General features: G+C 37.4%; 1 protein-coding gene and 1 pseudogene across 3 annotated transcripts in view; both read left to right on the top strand.

Annotated features, from left to right (window-relative positions):
• The first annotated feature begins 844 nt into the window (after positions 1 to 844).
• LOC111157437 (synaptopodin 2) overlaps positions 845 to 22,940 on the top strand; it is a 171,550-nt gene continuing 149,454 nt past the window's right edge. For 2 of the 3 annotated variants that reach the window (XM_022518836.1, XM_022518844.1), the window contains exon 1: positions 845 to 1,111. In XM_022518836.1, coding sequence (XP_022374544.1) covers positions 1,007 to 1,111 — 105 coding nt within the window. In that variant the 5' untranslated portion in view covers positions 845 to 1,006. The remainder of the gene's footprint in view (positions 1,112 to 22,940) is intronic. The other variant, XM_022518852.1, reaches the window with a different exon arrangement.
• Positions 17,235 to 22,940, top strand: part of LOC111155750 — a 58,195-nt pseudogene continuing 52,489 nt past the window's right edge.

The following is a 22,940-nucleotide window of genomic DNA, read 5'->3' as shown; positions in this document are numbered from 1 at the left end:
TGATAGATTGTATTCAGATTTAAAACATTAAAATATTTTCTACCACATATAAAGTCGACTTTTATTTTGGACCACCCAGACTCAGAACACTGTGATGAAGGACTATAAAAATAAGAAACTTGTAGATGACATTGTATGTAGTTGGCTGACTATTTTGGTTTAAGAAGTTTCTTTCCTGCTAAGGAAGGCAGAAAATGAAACACTTATTTAAATTTAAAATACTCCAAACTATGCAAGAGACATAGTTAAAAGAATGTAGTTTCCAGGAGGGAAATTCTTTTCTTCTCCTCTTCCTTCTACCTCTTCTCCCTGTCCTCAACTCTAAAATACATACACCTATTTCATAGTTCAAAAAAAGTACCTTTCAGAGTAGGAGGTTAAAAAAGAAACAACAAATGGTTTGCTTTCTTTTATTCCCTCTTATGTAATTAGACAGTAGACGCTTAGAAAAAATTGTAATACTTTCACCCTCTTGAGCTCCCTTTGGTCTGTTTCAATCATCACCGTGGTCATTCTCAAAACATTTATTTGACAGAATCAAGTTGTCTAGTGGTTGAGTTCTCAGGGCTCATGTATTAGGATGTCACTCGTAGCCCAAAGATTAAAACCTTCACGTGTTCTCCGCCAGTCACAGGATTATTAAACGGAAGTTTTTCAATCATTCTTTCTTTTAAGTACTGGCATTTAAATCCGTTAGCGCTAGAGAACTTTCGCTTCCCCGCCCCCATCTGGCCCCAAATGCGGACCTTCTCCCAAGAGGAGTCTCTTTTCTTTGCCTGAAGTGGGCGGAGCAAAGGAGCGTGACGCAAAAGTGGGCGGTGTCTTTGATGCTGGGAGCGCCTCTGCCTCCTAGTGAACGCGGCCACCGGCCGCAGCAGCTGCTGAGGCTCTCGGTTCCCCGGTCGTGCCTCCTGGGCAGGCGCCGGGAGTTAAGTACACATCTCAGCTGCACGGAAGCCTCCTCTGCCTTTTCAAGCTCTTCATGCTACCCAACTAAAAGAAGAAAATGGGCACGGGGGATTTTATCTGCATTTCTATGACCGGAGGGGCGCCCTGGGGGTTCAGACTGCAAGGTGGCAAGGAGCAGAAGCAGCCCTTACAAGTGGCTAAGGTAGGACCACCAAAGAGGTGCTATCACCGCTCTGTGCTGGGAAGGAATGAGAGCAACCTGTTGATGGTTTTTTTTCAAGTTGTGATTCAGGACTTTATGTATTAGTTTGATTTTGGAGCCGATGTTAAATTTTTCTAGGATGCGGGTTTGTTCGTGTTTCGAAAAGAAAAATTACCAGTAATTGATAGGAAAAAAAAAAGTGCCGTGTTTATCAGCTGAAGAAAAGGCTAGTTAATCAGCTTTTCTGACAACCAGCAAACACCTGGGAAGTTTCTTCCAGGCAGTATTAGAATACGCAGTTACTGTTTCACGTTATGTTTCTCGGAAGAGAAATGCTCAGCCCAGCTTAACCAATTGGCATGGCTTTTGGGGACTTTTTGTAAGGCCTTGGTAGTGACATTTACAATGCAGCATTTATGAAAAGTCTAATTTTGGGCAATACTTTTAGATATATGATGAAAATGTCAGAAAATCTATTTGAAAGAATATTCTTTTAAGGATTTGACAAATAAATGCAAAAATCTACTCCATTCCATCATGTGTACTCATCTAGTTAACTGCTCAAAATAAAATTAGAAGACACTGGAAATATATTGTAAGTAGCTTATAAGAGACTTTGAAATTAACCTAATAATGACTTTAAATGCTTTCGATGCTTTTGTTTACATTTTATTGCTTGTTTTCTTGCTACCAGTTTGCTGGAGGGGATCTGATATGGTCTAAATTGAGATTCAGCTAAAATACATTCTAAAAATGCATGAAATTTAAGCAGACTTTTACCTGAATTGGATACTAAATTGTAGTATTGTAGAGAGGAACATATTTGATTAATTTCCACTTTTATATTAAAAATGGATTTAGATCCTTATGAAATATGTGGACTTCTGGCCTTTGTAGTTATTTTTTCTCTTGGCTTGGCTTTAAAAAATTTTTTTTTTAATTTTTAATGTTCACTGTGAGGAAGGAGTTCCTTTGAAATTTTCTGCAACTAGGCTTCCATAGGAAAATCCTCTCATAATGCTATGGTGGAATCCTGCCACCTAGTGAAAATTTCTAACATCAAAAACGAAGCATAAAACAGAAGGTTAAAGCAAAATTTTTAGAACTGGAAAGTTTCTCAGAGACCTCTGGTTCAACCTGTGGATTTTAGATAAGGAAAGAGCCCAGAGAGTTTAAGTAACTTTCCTCTGCTCCAAACTAGCAGTGATCGAAGAATCTGAAAAGGTGGTTTCATTATGTTGCTTTAGGAGTCCGTGGCCGGAAACATCAGACAGAACAGTGATGCCTAATTCGGAGGACGCACAATTCATGAGACTGAACTGGATTTGTTCTGGGTCTAGAATAGCAGTTGGCTGGCTCCAGTTACTGAGATTTGGATTCTAATTCCAGCTCTGATCTAACTTGTAGCCGGGCATGAGACAAATCTCTCACCCTTTCTGAGTCATCTGTTGTGAGGTGGTGTGTGTGTGTGTAGAGAGAGAGAGAGAGAGAGAGAGAGAGACAAACATTTTGAGTGAGAAAGGAAAGGAGAAAGTAAATTGGAAATTGTAATCTACCATTAGTGAGATTCTATATTGCTAGAGTATCTTACTGTCCTATTAGTATACAACTTTAGAATCGTTGCCTACCAGTTAAAATACGGAGACAAAGGTGGCTGAATGCTGTTATTCCCCATTAGTTCTTTTGTGACCAGACCTTAAGAATAGGGTGGGTATTGAGTTTCTCCTGAGTCCTCAATGTGCTTACTGCAAAGCAAAACTATTATGTGGTGATTTTTTTTTTTTTTTAAAGAATTAAGCTAATAGCTAGTGAAGGGTGCTTTGGGAGCATTTCTCTGCTGATTACATCTCTATGAACAGGATTCAGAGAGGCTATTGTGTATGTGAGTGTCAAAAAATTCAATCCAGCTCTTCCCCCAAAATCAGATTTCTTAAAATACCCTGGAAATATATTTGTGATTTTTAAAAGACATTATTAAAGTATTTGGATGTTTGTTTTAATTTTCTAGTTTGTGATAGTATAATTGATTATTAATTCTAAAATATCATTATGAAGGCATCTGGATGTTTGTCTTAATTTGTGTGTGTGTGTGTGAGAGAGAGAAAGGGGTACACTACAGTTTACAGTCTAGTTTCCCCATATGTAAAAAGTGACTAGAGAGCCTTCTAAAGAAGATAAAATTTATAAGTTAATATGGCAATGGCTACTTTTGTTGGTCTATTTTTTCCCCCTTAATTCAAACTTACATTTAATTTCTGATACTAGCATTATTTGTTCTAGAAAACCCTTGGAGCAAAGTGCTTGTCACTTTCTATGTGCCGTGGCCTCACAGGGATCACTGTTTTTCATTTAAAACATCATGTCAACTCAATTCTAGTAATGGTCCCTCAGCTCAAGGTGAAGTGAACATTGCATAGCCTAGACTTCCTCCTCTTTCAAGGTGATGCTTATGGGGGCCAAGTTTACCCCAAGAAGGAAGATGGAGAGGAACAGGGCAGAGAGCCTAGGTAGGGATGTTGCTAGCAAACACAATGCTCACGGTTTTGAAGAACAGGGAGGACGAATTTGGGAATTAAAGAAAATATATATGAACAAAGAAAAGGAAATTTCAGACAGTGCTTGAATCATGCCCCCTTAAAAGGGGAACACTACAGCAATTCTATAGATAACAACAAATTTTTATCTTGTTATAAAATATCTAGTGTTCAGATTTTTCATAATTCCGTGTAGAATGAAAATTGAGGGGCCCCTGGGTGGCTCAGTTGGTTAAGCAGCTGCCTTCAGCTCAGGTCATGGTCCTGGAGTCTTGGGATGGAGTCCTGCATTGAGCTCCCTGCTCAGCAAGGAGTCTGCTTCTCCCTCTGACCCTCTCCCCTCTCATGCTCTCTCTCTCACCCTCTCTCTCTCAAGTAAATAAATAAAATCTTAAAAAAAGAAAATTGAACAAGCTGAAATAAGGGGGGGCACCCCCTAGCCTTATGTTATTAACGATGATTACAAATTGAGTAGCTTTATAATTCTAGTAAATATCCTTTTAGTGGCACATTTAGTCACATTTGAGAGATGTTCAAACATTTTTAGTATTTGGCTGGCTGATTGAACTGTAGGCAAACTCCAGCTTTTAAAGATCACTAACAGAAATATTAATAATCAAACTTTCATTGATATTGAAGTTCAAGGCCATGAAATTCAGTTTTGTTTTCAAGAATAAATTGAATTTTTAAAAAGATTCAAATAATCAGTAACAGTTGTCTGGCTTTTGAATGCTTATATATCTTTTAATTTGTGTTCTAATACATGTGATAGAAGGCAAACGTTTCTAATACAGAGTCATAAGTGTATTTCCAGGAGACATTCATAGAAACAAATTTATTGAGGCATATTTACAACATAAAATGCCATTGTATGTGTGGAAATATTCTTAGAAAAACTATGTCAGCACTTTTACTTTACAAAACTCCTTTTTTGAATATGGACTTACATGGCTATGCTTCTGGACAGAGAACTTTGGAAAATCTTCATATAAAAAAGTGGGGAGAAATTTTTGTTTTACAAACAAATCTTATGAACAATTGAGTAATAACTCACATTTTGAAAATAATGAGCAAAGAATGTTCACACTGTATCCTTTATATGTTGAATGTTTAGAACTTTAAGCTTTCTTCAAAACATATAGACCACTATGGCATTTATTATTCTCTTACTGAATTTCTTTTATTTTCTTCCTTTCTTTCTTTGAAAAAAATTTTTTTTTTTTTTTTTTTTTTTTTAAAGAGGGAGAGAGGAAGAAGGGTTGGGGGAAGGGAAAAGGAAAGAGAATCTTAAGCAGGCTCTATATCCAGTGTGGAGCCTGATGCAGGGCTTGATCTCATGACCCTGAGATCATGAGCTGAGCCAAAATCAAGAGTTGTTCATTTAATCTGCTGAGCCATCCAGGTGCCCCTGAATTTCAGTTCAAAGTTTCAAGTAACTTTTATTAAAATTGACATGACAAATTACAATCATGTATTTTATGAGGCAGAAGTGGATCTAATGGTTCTGTATGTCCTCTCTTCAAAACTTTAAATAAAGATGTGTTAGTAAAGCACAATCAGATAACATAGTCTTATCCATTAGTGCCATCAGTGAGGTCTCTAAAATGTTTCAAATAAAGTAATTCCAGAAACATAGCTATTTCTAAATGAAAAAAAAAAAAAGAAATGTTTTAAATGTGTTTGAATATGTGTATTTGAGGATAAATGCTCCTTACTACATATGATTGATGACTTCATGTTTTATTGAGTTTTTGAGGGCTTTCTAGAAATTCTAAAAGCAGGTATGCTTATAGAATTCTAAAAACAGGTATGCTTACACGCTAGGCAAACCTATTAAGCATATGTTATTTAAAATCTTTGTTTTGGAATTGTATGTTTTAAGACAGATCTAGGTTTGTTGAAAGACAAACTAAGATAATGACTTTAAAAATTTTTATTTTTATTTTTATTTTTTAAATTTTTTGTTTTTTTATAAACATATAATGTATTTTTAGCCCCAGGGGTACAGGTCTGTGAATCGCCAGGTTTACACACTTCACAGCACTCACCATAACACATACCCTCCCCAATGTCCATAACCCCACCACCCTCTCCCGACCCCTCTCCCCCCAGCAACCCTCAGTTTGTTTTTTGAGATTAAGAGTCTCTGATGATTTGTCTCCCTCCCAATCCCATCTTGTTTCATTTATTCTTTTTCTACCCCCCAAACCCCACATGTTGCATAAGATAATGAATTTTATCAAGCTCTTTTCAGAAAAATATTTTTTGCATTATTTTCTTTGAAGGTGTTTTTTCTTTAAATGATCCCCTGTAACCTAAGAAGTAGTTCAAAAAATATACTCATTTTAGAGATGAAGAAATTCAGGCACAGAAAGACTAAGTTACTTTCCAAAGGTTAAGCTATAAAAAATGGTGGGATTTGATTGCAAATCTAAATTCTCTTTCTGAATTGGTAGAAACAGGTGCCTGAGAGAATAAAGGAAGGCTAAGGTGGTCCCCAAAAGGAAGCTTGTAAAAAATAACGTGCTCTTTATTGAATTGTGATTTAATTGGCCAAGGGATCCCCAAGTTGAGGCCAGTTATATTGCCACGGGGCTTCCTGAAGGGTTGTGTGATATGTTCTGGCACATCCCCACTGCCCCTTTCCCAGCTGATGTAAGAAGAGAGATGCAAGAGTTATGGGGGTCCTTAACATTGGGATGAAGTCATCATTAGTAGTGGGATAGTTTCCCCTTTCTGAAGCCAAGATCTCTGCATTGCTGGGAGGCAAGGAGGTGCTGAGAAGCTTAAAAATGCTCATTGTAAAGATTGGAGGTACCTGCAAGAGGGGCACCTGACAATATATTCCCTAGCAGGATGTCTTCTTTGTCAATAGAATTGCTGGCCTGCCTAGTGCCTAGGTGAATGGGGAGATAGGAGGTCAGAGAGAGATAATTATCATATGATCTTACTGATGTGTGGAAGTTGAGAAACAAGGCAGAAATCATAGGGGAAGAGAGGAAAAAATGAAACCAGATGAAACCAGAGACAAACCATAAGAGGGTCTTAATCTTGGGAAACAAACTGAGGGTTGCTGGAGGGGAGAGGGGTGGGGGGTTGGGGGGCTGGGTGATGGACATTGGGGAGGGTATGTGTTGTGGTGAGCTCTGTGTATTGTGTAAGACTGCTGAGTTACAGACCTGGACCCCTGAAACAAATAATACATTATATGTTAATTAATTGAATTTAAATTTAAAAAAAAAAAGATAGGGAGGGATGGGTGAAGGAATAAAACCAGAGAAAGATGTAGGAGGAGGGAGAGAAAGAGATGAGACAGAGAGAGAGAATGAGAGATAAGAGTAGGAACTTAACTATTTGATAAGGCAAGGATCCTTGCATTTCCCAGGGGTGAATGACTGGCACAGAAAGTGGAGGGATTTGAACCACCCTGCCCAGATAGGCGCGCTCTTAGCTAGGGACCAGCAGGCACAAGCTGTCATCTTGAGGAACTACTGGGGGGTTGGAAGGGAGCTGGGCAGGAGCCCTATTTCCATGCTAAGGAACTGTGCTATGGTAAAACTCTCTAGGGCTCCTTGAAGAAACCACACAAGTGTCCTAGCATCTGGACACTGGCTATAGAGAGGACAGAGATGGCCACTCAGTGTTAACCAGAGGAGAGCAGCAGCCAGAGAGAAATACCACCTCATTCAGTTATGAGTCTACCATCCCCGCTCCTTCCCCAGTCTTCCTGCCTTCAACCTGGGAGGAGCTAGAGGGAGGTAGGAAGAGAGCAGACAACATCCACCTCGGGTAGCCGAGCCCCAGAGCCACAAGCCCACCACAGTGCTTAGGGAGAGAGCCTAGGGACAGATATTAGATTGAAGCTGTAATTGGACTAGACTATTTTAATAACTGAAAGGCAACAGAAATGCTTGGGATCTGACCAAAGCATTATTAAGGGAGGGATCTGGCTTTCCCATACTTGAAAGCAGTTGCTGGAAGAAATGAAAGTTTCATGTTTATAACTGAAGGAGTTGACCCTCCTCAAAAATAGTTCCAACAAGCAGGTTTATACTATTAATCACATGCATTTGATGTATGTTAGCTTGAAAACTTACCACCAACTCATATGACTTCCAGAGATGATCATGTTGAAGCTATTTTATCTAGGTTGAGTGAATGAAAATCTGGCTTTGGGCTAAACCAGAAATTAAGTTACTTCTTTTCTCTTTTCTCCTTTTCTTTTTTTGAATGTGAAACAGCACTTTAATAACCTGATATGCTTTTTGCTATTAGGTAGGCACATACTTTCAGTTAGTTTAAAAAAGTGTTTCTAGAGCATTACCGTCAGGGTCCAGAACTCTTCATTTAGAAATAAGTACTCTGAACTTTTATTGGGCCTTAATCTAAGGTGATTGTTGTTTTTAAAGAAAGTCGTATTGCAAATTCCAAAAGTTAGTATGTAATATCATTGTGACACACATATTACACCTAACTGAATAATATTTGTATATTTCTCATGGTAGTGGCTTCCAAAATAATTTAACCTTCCTCTGTCAGTCAATAAGTGTCCAGGAATATAAGCTAATTTATATATTTAGCTAAAAATACTTTGCATGAGTATATCTTACAATCGTCCAAGTATGTTAACATATGTTATCTCATTTGATACCAGTTGAGTAGATAGTTTTATTACTCTTAGTTTATAGATGAAAAAACTGATTCTGAAAAAAAAATTATTAGCAAAAAATTTATATAAAGGAGTCCAAAATCAAATATAATTCTTTCCCCTATGGCAGGGACATCATGCTGCTCTCTGCATCAGTTTGAATAAAGAGAACAGTCTATCATTTAGTAATGCTGAAAACTGCCATAACTTTAATTTAGAGTTTGTATGAAATAGTATGTCACCATCTAAGATTTAATAGTTAAAAACATTTATAACAATTTCTTCTTTCGGTGGGATCAAGGAAAAGGATTATGGGAAATGCATCTCCAAAGTCATGTGCAATGAGAGACAAGACTGGAAAGTGAACCAGTTTACTTATAAATAAACCTAAAAAATACATGGATTCCAAGAATTTTATTGTATCTATCCTAATTCATGATGAATGCCATGAGACTTTTGTAAAAGGAAATGGAGAATTCCTGCCTCAGCTTCATTAAACAGTCCTTAAACTGGAAGGCTCAGTTGTTGGGCATCTGACTCTTGGTTTCTGCTGGGATCATGATCTTGGGGTGGTGGAATGGAGCCCAGTGCCTGGCTCCCCGTTCACTGGGAATCTGCTTGAAGATTCTTTCCCTCTGCCCCCTCCATTAATGCACATACACTCAGTCTTTTAAGAGCAAACAACTTCATGAAGCGAAAAGCCTTATATGAGAAGCAAAATATTATTTGTGGTTTGATGGAGATTTCATTGTTTGACCACCTCAATGAGAACATATTTATAGTATTGAATTACCTTAGGCATTTTTTTAAGTATTTACCATTCTTTTTTATTATAAATGAGTATAGTTGGCCAGGTTCTCAACAAATTGTCTTCCACGTCTTTGTGAATCCATTGGTATGTGGGAAATATTGGCAATAGTAGTTATAGTTTGGTGTTATGATTGTCTGGATTTAGTTTTCTTATCTGGCCTTTAAATCTAGTATGTTTCAGATAAATATACTAAAAAAATACAGTGGATTTACCATTTGAAACGTTGTGTAAAATCTCCTGTCACTTGATTATGAAACAATAGTTTTCCTAACCTTGGTCTTGGATTTTTATAATCCTGCTCATCCATGGCTAGCTTTTCCACTTTTATTTGGAAGCAGTGTGGATACCAGATTGATAAAACAATGGGGGTGGATGAATTTTCCTGGAAAGAACTACAGGTTTATGATCTAATTTTGCCTGGACAGTATGCCTTTCTTACTGCTTTTCCTTTAGTCCCTTTATCAAAATCTACCTGGCTTGAATTTCACCATTTTAAGATACAGATTATTTTTTCCCTAAGGAATTTATAATAACAGCCAATCAATGTCATTCTCCCCAAACATCTTACTGCCTTTAGCAGTATTTTGTGGAGATTAACTTTATTTAAGAAACTCATGTATAATGTTTCCTGAATGCCAGGCACTTCTTTAAACTACTTTTTAAATATTATGAGAAAAGTCTGTGAGGTTATCATTGTTTGAGATCCCTATTACAGAAGCACACAGAGGTTAAGTGATGCCCAGGTCATATAAGTAGTTAGGGTTAGACCTGGAGTTCATACCTAGAGAGTTTGGCTCCAGGGTTTGTATTCTACCCACACAACTCTTGTGGGTCTAGTGTGGTTTTCTTTATTCATTTTCACAAAGGCGTATAAAGACAATGAATTTAGATGGTAACTGGGTACTGACTTTCTACCTCCTCTAGCTCTTAGTCTGTTTCCTGCCCTGGATGCTTTAGCTTAGGTCTTCAGCCCAGGCCCTTACTCTTTGTCTTTTAGATAACTATAAGCCTTTTAACTGTCTCCCATGTTGAGGTTTCACATTCCTAAGATTTGTGCTACAGAGAGCTGCCAGAGAGATTTTTCTAAATCACTTGTTATGTCATTGCTTAAAATACTTCAAAGTCTCCCCATCGTAGTCATCAAAAGAACCATAACATTTAAAAAATCATATAATGTACAGACAATCAAGTACTTAATGAATTATATCATACACAACAGCTTTACTTTATTTATTTATTTATTTATTTAGCGGATGAGGAGGCTGAGAGAGAAGTTAACTAAATAATTTAAGATCACACAGCTGGTAAATGGCAGGTCCAGGACCAAGTCCAGTTTAATGCCAAAGCCCATAGTCTGAGCTGCTGCCTGCACCATGCTTTGTTCACTGGCCGTAACTCCATGTTATGGAGGCACCCATAACTCTCCACGATCCCATCTCTGCTATACTTTGCAGCCCCATCACCTGGGACTCCCTTCAGGGTGCATTTAGCTGTTTGAAAATATGGCAGTTCTCTTGTCAAAACACTCTGCCTTTCCTGCCACCAAGATTCATCCCTGCTGTGTGTGGCAGGGATGGGGATGGGCAGGGATGTGTCTGGCACCTACCCTAATACACTTGGAGAAATTTTGCTCATTCTGGGCAACTCAGTTCACAGTCAGTTCTCTCGGAGATCTGACTCAATTTTCTGGTCAGAGGTAGGTAAACATTTGCTCTGTGGTGGTCCCTTTATCACATATAGGTTTCACCTCATGCTTTTGTACACTTTGCTGCCTGTGGCTGTAATTTTTGTTCACATGTTTGTTTCTCCTATGAGAGCAGTGGCATTCAAAATGTTTTGATTATATCTCCTTAAGTAAAACAGTTTTGAGGGTAGCCCATTTGTACCTCATATACATATAAATGATGTGTGTGTATATATGGGCTATATAAGCAAGATATATATACATACATATGTAATACTGTGCCAATATTTTATGTACAGTGTATAATATATCAAAAAAGAAATTTTTAAAGAATAAAATGAAGATAAAATCAGCAATGTTTTTAAACTAATTTTTTTTTTAAAGATTTTATTTATTTATTTGACAGAGATCACAAGCAGGCAGAGAGGCAGGCAGAGAGAGAGGAGGAAGCAGGCTCCCTGCCGAGCAGAGAGCCCGATGCAGGGCTTGATCCCAGGACCCTGAGACCATGACCTGAGCCGAAGGCAGTGGCTTAACCCACTGAGCCACCCAGGCGCCCTAAACTAATTTTTATTTTACTGTAATAGCACAGAAAGTCTTCTCACCGTCACTGACCAGAAGTTGTTTTTTTAAGTGAGAATGATGTGTTTGATGGACTCTGTGATTTTGAAAACTGTATGTGACCCCATGAGGTACAGTTAAGAGGTCTAGTGAAATTTTAATTCATTTCAATACTTGATTTTGAAGACTATCATGGCTGAAAAAGATAACCTCTTAACATAGGTAGTTCCATATTGAAGAAATGAAGCACTAACTGGAAATTATTTTTCATTCTCAACTCATAATGCAAATGTTTTTGTTGTAATTTGATGGGTAGATTTCCATCTTCCTTGATAACCAGACTTTGTTCTCACAAACTAATGAGAATAGCCTATATTTTAATATTTTAGTGTTAAAATCTCACTGACACTTTTTACTTGGAAGATTGAAAACCTGTTAGAAATTATTTTTTTTTTAAGATTTTATTTATTTATTTGTCAGAGAGAGAGCACAAGCAGGGAGAGCAGCAGGCAGAGGGAGAAGCAGGCTCCCCACTGAGCAAGGAGCCTGATGTGATACAGGACTTGATATATGGACTCTGGGATCATGACGTAAGCTGAAGACAGACACTTAACCAACTAAGCCACCCAGGCATCCCAGAAACTCTTTTTTTCTAGTTAAGTGTGTAGATAAGACATTTTAAAGAATAACACACTTAAATAATTTTCAACTAGAAAAATTGCATAAGCATAGGAGCATTTTCAAGTACTCTTCAAAATCTTCTCTGTTTCATCTACTTATGTTTTTGAAAAGTTTTTCTCAAAGCAATTGATTGTTAGGGAACATATTGTATTTATTTATCTAAAATATAGGCCAGGTAACTGATAACTAAGAGCCCTTATTCCAGAAAAGGCTAACAAATTTGGAATATTAATTTATCTGTTAAATAAAACTGTGAAGCATCCTTAGGTTCTACAACTCTTAAAAAGATTTGCAAGAGATACCACTGAACCTCAGTGATACAAATTTCTGTGACACAAAAACTTTTGTGGTCACTCCCTACATCACTGCAACATATTTTAAAGATTCTGGTATATTTTAAATGTGAGCTTTTATGAAGTTAGAATTATTGATGACATCTGTAGCACTTTTGCACACTGTCTTCAACTTACCCAAACATGAATTTGCCTTCAAATTATGCACTGAATGAATTTTATGGGAGACACCTTCATAACCTTACCATAGAATATTTTCTTTATTAATCCCTGTTCAAGCAGCTACTTCCTCAGTGGTTTTATGTACATTTTTTCCCATAAAACATTGACTTTTTTTTAAAAGATTTTATTTACTTATTTGAGATAAAGCACATGAGAGAGAGAGAGAGAGAGAGAGTGCTTATGCACAAGCAGAGGGCGGGGCAGCGGGAGAAGGGGAAGCAGGCTCCCCTCTGAACAGGGAGCCTGAGCCTGGCCTAGGGCTCCATCCCAGGACCTTGAGATCATGACCTGAGCCAAAGGCAGAGGCTTAACTGACTAAGCCACCCACGTGCCCAAAACATTGACTTTTTAAAAATTAAATTATTAATTTACTTTTTTGGAGAACTTATCTCCATGATCTTCCTTATTGGTTCTTCAAAGGAATAGTTCATCTATGAAAATATCAAAATTGAATCTTGAAGGTACCATATGTTGGGACATACCAGAAATATGTTCTTTTATTTAACTTTACAACAGACCTCCTCCAACACTACTTTGTTCTAATATTATTTCTACCAGTTTCTTGTGGGAGGAGGTTGCATCTTCAGCAATATTTGATAACAAAAAATATATCTTAGTTTGTTGCCAATTACGCTATTTTAGCCATTTTTTTTTTTTGCAATTGTAAATACTTTTTTTTTTTTAAAGATTTTATCCATTCATTTGACAGACAGAGATCACAGGTAGGCAGAGAGGCAGGCAGAGAGAGGAAGTGAAGCAGGCTCCCTGCTGAGCAGAGAGCCCGATGTGGGGCTTGATCCCAGGATCCTGGGATCATGACCTGAGCCGAAGGCAGAGGCTTTAACCCACTGAGCCACCCAGGCGCCCCTATTTTAGCCATTTTTAATTGCATCCATGAAGAATTTTCTAAATATTATCATTTGGTTTACATTGTGTAGTTTTAAACGGAGTATTGCCTGACTTGAACCACTGTTGGAAAAATAAGCCTAGAATTTTTTTGTGTTCTGGACACTTTGTTATTAAATATCTTCTTAACTGATTACTTCACTCTAACAGTGGCTAATATCATTCAGCATAATAATGTAAAAGCTCCTTTCTAACAACAGTGAATATGAATTCATATTCCAAATAGTCTTTTTGGTAATTTGGGATGTTTAGTCTACCTGTTATGTGATTAGGCAGTAATGGTTTTTAATCTCACAATATGGCTGATGAAGAGTTCTTTAGGATTATAGAGAACGGTTAACTGTGCCATATTCTTTTTTTTTTTTAAGATTTTAAAAAAATTTATTTGACAGAGAGAGAGAGAGAGAGAGCACAAGTAGGCAGAGCGGCAGGTAGAGGGAGAGGGAGAAGCAGGCTATCTGCTGAGCAGGGAGCCCGATGTGGGGCTCGATCCCAGGACCCTGGGATCATGATCTGAGCCAAAGGCAGACACCAACTGAATGAGCCACCCAGGCACCTCAGCTCTGCCATATTCTTGTTCTTTTGTGCTTGAAATGTATTCCTTATCTTTATTTAATAGCTTCCTTTCAGGAATATTTTAAAACTTGTGTCATTTTGTGGGAGTTAAAACTTGACAATAACATGGAAATTAACTTAATGAAGCACTGTAAAACATGATATATTGCAATATGCTGAGAGAGAATGAACATGTGAAGAAGAGTGTTTCCCTTCTGCTATGTTGGGTTTTCCTCAGTTCAGTGGGGTCACCTTATATACTGTATGAAATTCTTAATTGCTTAGGCCAGACTGGCCCAGGGTACCTATGTTAGCCTTTATGTTAATGTAGATTAAACATTACTTGGTACTTATTTCCTTCTCATTTCTTTTTTCTTTTCTTTTTTAAAAGATTTTATTTAATTATTTGTCAGAGAGAGAGAGCTTGCACAAACAGGGGGAGAGGATGAGGGAGAAGCAGGCTCCCCGCTGAGCAAGGGGCCTGATGTGGGACTTGACCCTACAACCTTGGATCATGACCTGAGCCGAAGGCAGACGCTTAATGACTATGCCACTTGGGATCCCTTCTTCTCATTTCTTGGATGAAAATAAGTGTCCTTAGGCGTTCCAACTAGCTTGGCCAATTATTGGCGGGGAGGTCTTTTAGGCATAGTGCACTACAGTATAAAAGGGCCCTGGGACAGAATCACCCTTGGCAAGTTCAAGGAAACCTAAAGATGCCAGTGTAGCTGGCACATATTTCCATGAGAAATTGCTGTAGAAGTCCAGTCTTCACAGTGATAAAAATGAAAAACTCTCCTGGGAATCCTGACCATGTGGTTATTTTCCCATTGCTAAGTGATTAACATACTGATCCTACTAGAACAACTTTGAACTGTCCTCTTCGTATTTCCTCGTCATCCATTTCAGCTTTTCATAATGGAGCGGCCTACCGACCAGTGTCTGGAACACTTTATTTAAATGAATAATTGCCACTGCCTCTTATGTAGAAGTGTGGTTAGAAATTATATTAAACTAATCTTTCTCTTCCTCTGAAATTGATTCTCCCAGTGAGAGAAGAAGAATTTAAGGGGTGTCAAGGAGAATTTGATACATAGATCCTGTTTATTTTGACCTCGGTGTCAGACTGAGGGTAAAGAAGAGTTTTATATTTTCTAGTGTGTCTTCATTTTCTTTCTCCTTCAAAAAAGAGGTAATCCTATTTAGATATTTCTTGGGAACTGACCCTTGAAAGGACAAAAGCATTTTAATGCTGGCTACCATTTCTATGTGACTTTAAATACATTTTTTTCTGAACTTGTTTACTCATCTGTAAAATGGAGTGCTATGTAATGAAATTGCTATTTTTGTAGATTAAAAAGTGGAACCAGTTTGACAGGTGAATCTGAGCTTACTATACTTTGTAAGTATTGTGTATTCAAATATCACCTGACACATAGTAATCATGTCATCATCATCATTATTCTAATTAGAAGAAGAAGTAACTATCTTCTACACAAGTTTCTTTTTCTTCAGAAATTAAGAAAGCACTAAACCAATTCCTTGTACTCCTGATATACAAATGGAAGTTAAGAGCACGAAAGGAAAATAGAACAACATGTGATATTTCTTTCTCCCAGTGTCAGTTTTCATTTTTTTTTTTTTAAGATTTTATTTATTTATTTGAGAGAGAGACAGTGAGAGAGAGCATGAGTGAGGAGAAGGTCAGAGAGAGAAGCAGACTCCCCATGGAGCTGGGAGCCTGATGAGGGACTTAATCCCAGGACTCCAGGATCATGACCTGAGCCGAAGGCAGTCGTCCAACCAACTGAGCCACCCAGGCGTCCCTCAGTTTTCATTTTGGATTAAATGCAACTTTTCACAAAATGTTTGCAGTATCAAGGACTAACCAAGATTTCTTTGTTATGTTGTTTAATTAGTTTAAGGCAATGGATTCTAACGTTCTACATTATACAAGGCCAAATAAAGTTAAATGATTTTCTTAAAAATCGTACAGATTTTTAAAAAAGATTTTATTTATGTATTTTAGATGGATGGAGAGGGAGAGAGAGAGCATGCATGTAGAATGTGGGAAGGAGCAGAGGGAGAGAATCTTCAAGCAGACTTCACGCTGAGCGTGGAGCCTGAGGCAGAGTTTGAACCCACGACTCATGAGATCATGACCTGAGCCAAAACCAAGAGTTGGCCCCCCAACTGACTGAGCCACCTAGGCACCCCCAGATTTTTTTAAAGGAAAATACTTGAAGCTATAAAGAATTAATTATAATCATTATGCTGAGCTCTGTTTAGAGTGAGTGGATGCTGACTCTTTCAGTCATATTAGTCTTTGTGCCTCAGTTTCCTCAATTGTAAAATGAGGATAGTGTTAGGACCTATCTCTAAGGATCATTTTCAGGGTTAAAAATTATAAATATAAGTCACCTAGCACATAGGAAACATTCAATGGTTTTAAAAAATTACGAGTAGCACCTTTCTGGTTACTTTACTTTTATTTAACCAACTTTCATGAAATTGAAGGAATATCTGCTGTCTTCCACACAATGCCTTTTGAGATCCAGATCTCAATGTCACTGAAAGGGCCCCTGCAGTCCTTGGGATCCCTCCCTGTGAGATGGCATTTAATGGTTTCAGAATGTGGCCGTACATTCACTGAGTAAGCCATGCCCCTTTCCTTGGAAACAGCATATGGAAATCATCACAAAGAAAAGGAATCATTTCAAGGGCTTTGAAAATATAAAAGAAAATAAATTGTTCCTGGTAAGTAAATATAGGACACTGATCTCTGAATAGTTAGGAAAACTCTGTGCCAGGGCCTTTGGCGAAGGGCTAATGAGCATTTCATTCCCTCCCCCACCAACACCCCCACACTCTTGTCTTCTAAATTAGAAGAAGTTATTACTATATAAGGCTGCTTTTTCTAAGTAAATGATAATACATTAAGCTCTTGGTGTTTCCAACTTTCCAAACAGTGGTGAGTTATTTTCATCAGTCAAGATCAAGCTAAAATGAGAAACAAAATTTGTGAAAGGCTCAGGCCTTGGGAGTTGGATATGACCATAAAACTCACCTTTATTTTATTTCTTTTGTGAAAAACAACATTTCCCCCTGGATGGTGCTTAGCATGACTGACACTAGATTGAGTTGTGTGAATATTATATTACATTTATTGTCTGTTGCATTGAGTCCAAATGCAGTGATCCATTTTGGGGTCTCCAGTCTTCTGGCTGCATGCCTGCCAGATGGGGAAATGTTGATCAGAAGGATTTCATCCTGAGGCCGAGCTGCGATCAGGAGAGGAAGCACGTGGCTGTATGCTTCTTCTCTGCCCAGATGACCCTGGGGCTTCATGCTGAGTGAGTTACCAGGGTTCCTTCAGGGCTGAGAGGAGACATGAATTCAATTAAAGATCACATTATGATGTTTATTCCATTCTGTTCTTTATTACCTTCACTAGTCTGATCCTCTGCTTCTCTTTCTTATTTGAGAAGTTCCTGCTTCTCCATCTTCATTGCCCCCCTGCTCTTCACTCCCGTCCTTTATCTCATTCTTTTTGTCTCTTATTTCCCAGAGAGCTTTCTAAGCAAATTTCTAAGCAAATTAATCTGACGTTTTACCTGCAGAGGAAAGAGGAGAGGTACTGTGTGTGTCTGTGTGTGTGTGTGTTTGTGTGTGTGTGTGTGTGAGAGAGAGAGAGATTGAGAGAGACAGAGACAGAGAGAGAGAGACAGAGAGGGAAAGAGAGGGAGAGAGGTAGAATAAACAGGAAGTTCTGCATAAGTCTCTTAACTGATTTTCATGGAAAGGTAGCAACATACTAGATTTTTTGATTCAGGCATGAAATGAACAATAATGGAGAGTTATGTTGTCTTTATAAGCATTTTCCAGGCATGTGTTTTCCAAAGTTCAGCATTTCACTCATGGAAACTCCTTTTTAAGGTTTTTTTAAGGCCCTTCACCTCCTTTCTTGGCTTCTGGTTGAGCCACCTGCTTCTTCCTGTTCTCATTTTCTCCCAACATGACACGTGTATTCTTCCCACAGTCCTCTGTAACTGCCCATGATCTTTTCTGAAATAGAATGTTTTCCTGTTTATTTCTCCCAAGCACCCAAAAGGTATGTAATAAGGACTGTTACTTTTTAACTGATTGGTTTATCCAGACTCCTATTTGTAAATTACCAAGTGATAAAAACTGCATTCAGTAAAAAATAAATACTTACTATGTGGGGAAGTTTATAAACTTCATCAGAACCTTTAAGGATGAAAACCTGAGTTGAAATTCACAGTCTGCCTCAAAGGCAAGTGGGAGCGTGAAGACAGTTATGCTTTGGGATTGAAGAAAAGGACGGAGGGCTGGGACAGACGAAAGGCACAGGGATGGCAGGAACTAAGGTTTGTGATGCAATGTGAAACAAGGAGATCCTTGCTTTTGGTGTTCATAATACTGCTAGACTAGAACCCTTACTCCGGGCCCAGTGTCCCGGAGCCAAGGTGGCAAAGAGTGGTGTCAGTGTATGGTACACCTTCCCGTTTTGCCCTTAAACAAGCAAATATTACTGTTTTGCTGTAGATGGTTCTCATTAGTATTTCTAGTTAAAAGATTTGCATTTTCCTACACTTCTGTTGGCACCTTGGCTCTTTGAAAGCAAGACCATAGGTATTGGCATCTTCTAAAATAGTGCTCTTCAGGGGCGATGATATACATGTGTGTTACATCTATGTGTAACTAACTACATGCTTAAGGCATGCCTCTCTACTTATTGAAAGGTTGTTGAATAAATAAATGAGTAACTGGAAGGACATCTGTTATTCTTTAGCATGAGAATGGCAACCACTAAAAAGCCTGATGTCACTAAAGCTTTATCTGATGCTTTTTTAAATGAGCAATGTATTTAGAGTAATTAGAATAATACTGTATATGTTTTATGTGTGTGTGTTCAGACATATTTTTATTTGAGATTTTGTAGTAACAAGACACCAATCCAAAGGGTGCAGTGAAAGTACTGAACTGAATAGGGGTCAGGAAGCCTGAATTCTTGGCATGGTTCTAACTTGACTTTACTCTGTGGCCTTTAATTGAGATGTCACTAAAACTATCTGGCTCCCAATCTCTCTATTTATAAAATGAAAGATTCAGAATAGATGATTTTAAAGTTCCTTGCAGCTAGAGTCTGTTTTGAATCAAGAAGATAATAGGTGAAAGAAAATGTCTATGAATGGTCATATTTTCTCTTGTTAACTTGAAAAATAAAGTAGTATTTTTTGGAAGGGCAATTATTATTAAGTTTTTAAGATTTATTTATTTGGGGGGACTGAGGGAGAGGAAGTACAAGAATTTCCAGTAGGCTCCCCACAAGGAGCCCGATGTGGAGCTTGATCCCAGGACCTTGAGATCATGACCTGAGCTGAAGTCAAAAGTCTGTTGCTTAGCCGACTGAGCCACCCAGGCTTTCAGAAATGACAATTTTTTATGTAGCATTTTATGGGAATTTGATTTGCCTTTCTCCAAATTATAATTTATAAGACATATTTGTTTAAAAAACTAAAAAAAAAAACCAAAATAATTCTCAAAATGGTATCAATTTAATGTATTCTCTCACAGAATTTTCCTTTTTTATGCTTAAAATTATATTACAGTGAATTACCACTGCATTTTCTTATGCTTTTTTTGTAAATACTTGATTCCTTTTCTTTATATTTTTCTAAATAATTAGTTCCCTAGCATATGCTAATGTAACCAATATATTTTTAAAATATCATTAAGAATTTGTGGATTTAAACATAATTGATGTTTTTAGAAATATAACTTCTTTACTCAGATTCTGGATCTGACATAATTTATACTTTTTAAGTTTTGTTCTCCTTACTTTACTAGAAACCCCAAAGAGACAGTGGGTATGGACCATCTCATCAAGTAAAACCACTCATTCTGACCTAGCTGTTCACTTCTATGAGGTATTCTAATTAGATGGAGAAGAGGGAATATATTTGATATTCATCATCTATTCCTTAAACCTCTCTCATTTGGGAAATATGTGTCCAAAAAAAGGAGAGAATTTTTAGCATACTTGGACTTGATTAGTTTAGTTCCTCATATTTAAGTGCAGGATTTTTTTTTTTAAGATTTCATTTATTTATTTGTCAGAGAGAGAGCACAAGCAGGGGAGCGGAACGCTCCCTGCTGAGCAAGGAACCCTATGCAGGACTTGATCCTAGGACCCTGGCAACGTGACCTGAGCCGAAGGCAGATGCTTAATGGTCTAAGCCACCCAGGCTTACCAAAGTGCAGGATTTTTAATCAAATCATGTCTCTATCCCACAAATGGATTGCTCACAGTTTTTTTTTTTTTTAAAGAAAATAGCTAGAATTGAAAATAGCTTTTATTTTTGGATTATAAAAGATGACATATTGTTCTTACAAAAAAGATTCAAACATTACAGAAAAGGATAAAAATAAAGTAAAAATCATACAACCCAGAAATGACACATTATTATCATTTCAGTGAACAAGTTGTTAAACCCCTCTCCCGGCAAATGTGCTAACTTACAGTCACACTTGCATTCAGTTTTATGTCAACTGAATGGTACTAAATATACTTCCTTATTAAGTAACACAGCATGAACACCATCCGTGTCAGTGAATACTGATGTACATTGTAATTTTTAATGGATGCATATTGTCGAATTGTGTGGACTCAACACAATTTATATAACCCATCGCCTCTTGAGCATGTAAGTTATTTCTACTGTTTCAACATTAAAAATAGTGCCGAGATGAATACTTTTGTATATAAAATACATTTGTGCACTGGTCTGATCATACCTGTAGATTAAATCTCTAAAACTAGAATTACAAGTTTGAGGGCATGCTATATATATATATATATTTTTTTTTTTTTGGTGGAAATGAAGACTATCTGAATAAATTCGAGGGCAACTATTACAAAGAGACATTTTCTTATCATTCATGTATTACTCATTATTACACTAGCAAGTATAATTGTTTTTAGCTGACAAAATAAGTAAATATAAACTCAAATAAGCTATGTAGCATACTTTCATTTCTAAACATTTAAAAATATTGGTACTGATTTGTAACTTAAATGTCTTGGAAGAAAAGTTTTTGAGAGGGGGAAAAAAATTCCCACTTGTTTCAGTTCTATTAAATTTTCAGATTGTTCCGGGATAAAAATTTTGCAAGAAGATTAGTGTCTTAAAAGTAATGGACAAAGGTATTAATGCCTATATCAATGACACCTAGATAAGGCTATTTAAAAGACAGAAGAAAAAAAATAAAAGAAGAAGAAAGAGGAGGAGAGGAAGAGGGGGAGGCGGGGGGGGGGGAAGAAGGAGGGATAAGTTGGAAACAAGATAATTTATTGGCAGTCTGTATCACTATACCAGTAGCCACACCTCCCACCACACCTACCTGCCTGCTGTTCCCACTGAAGGGCACTCTGTAATACAGTATTTTTCCAGGGAAAGCCTGGATTTTCTCTAAAGACATTGAAAATATGTGTGGGGAACATGAAGGCATTTTGTGTGGAAAATAGCACCCAAGAATGAAACCCTTCTCATTCTGGCACAGGAGGAAATGGGTTGTCGGAAGCTTGACACTGGACTCTTCCCCACACCACATAGAGAGTTCTTAGTCAAAAACTGTACAAAAGAATATGAAGAGCATTAGCAAGATAGAAGGGAAAGAACAAAATATAAAAGTAGAAAACATGACCCTAGGGGAAACAGACAATTTAGAGACTAGAAACTTTTAAAAAAAGACAAGATGCCTAATATAGCCAACAAGATTCAACAAGACTTATAACCATAAAACAAAAAGGATGATTTAAATTGGTAAATTAAACACAAATAACATGAAGGAATAGAAAATATGGAAAGCAAAGTTGAGATAGTCTTCCGGAATACATATAAAAAGACAAAAACTTATATAGAAACCACCCAGAAGATGCAGTATCTAATAGAAGTCCCAAAAGAAGAGAACAGAGAAAATGGATGGGAGAAAATCAAATAAATACTGGAAGATACTTTCTTAGAGCGGACGGGCTTGAGTTTCAAGATTGAAATGCTCTACTTTCGGGCCCACAGAGATCCTGGACCTCGACAGTCTCATGAAAAATAAGCAGAATATCCAAAGTGTCTTCAGAAGTACAAAAATAAATCCGTCCATGAAATATGGGAATGAAAAATAAATACTGTTTCTCATGATTACCTTAAAAACACAAAACAAAACAAAGCAAATTAGTATATATTTTGAAAGAATGTATAGAAATAAGGTAGTTATATATTTAAAAAAACAGTATTAATACCCAGGGAATCAGGGTTAGCAGCTTTCCATGGAATTATCAAGAAAGGATAACCAGATAAATCAGATTTTTAAAAAGAACTATTGTAGGGCTGCCTGGGTGGCTCAGTCGGTTAGGTGTCCAACCCTTGATCTCGGCTGAGGACATGATTTCAGGGCCGTGGGATCAAGCCTCATGTTGGGCTTGGCACTGGGCTTGGAGCCTCTTTTAATATTCTGTATCTCCTTCTGCCTCACCTCTCCCCCTTCTCCCTCTCTAAACAACAGCAACAACAACCCCAAAACAACAAAAAACATCCCAATCTGTCCTAAAGAAATAGACTCTGATCTTTCTCTCTCTTTTTTTCCAGAGCAAAATGGTAGTTTTATTAAAGGGTGAGGACAGAACTTGTGGGCAGAAAGAACTGTCTGTGGTTACTCCTCCTTGCTACTCTGAGATTATGAGGAGCGTGTGATTATATACCTTGGGGTTGGCAGAAGTAAAGATAAGGGAAGTTCCAGAAGGATGATAGATATTTCTCTTTTGAGAAAGATATGAAAATAAGTTGTATATATGATAAAGCCATATATAAAAGTATTATAATAAATGTCATTGCAGTATTGTTTTCCTAAAGTTAC

This window comes from Enhydra lutris, unplaced genomic scaffold (genome assembly GCF_002288905.1).
Source record: "Enhydra lutris kenyoni isolate GAN:26980312 unplaced genomic scaffold, ASM228890v2 scaffoldscaffold3, whole genome shotgun sequence".
NCBI lineage: Eukaryota > Metazoa > Chordata > Mammalia > Carnivora > Mustelidae > Enhydra > Enhydra lutris.
The sequence above is the reverse complement of the archived record's forward strand: the minus strand, read 5'-3'. Positions and strand labels throughout refer to the sequence as shown.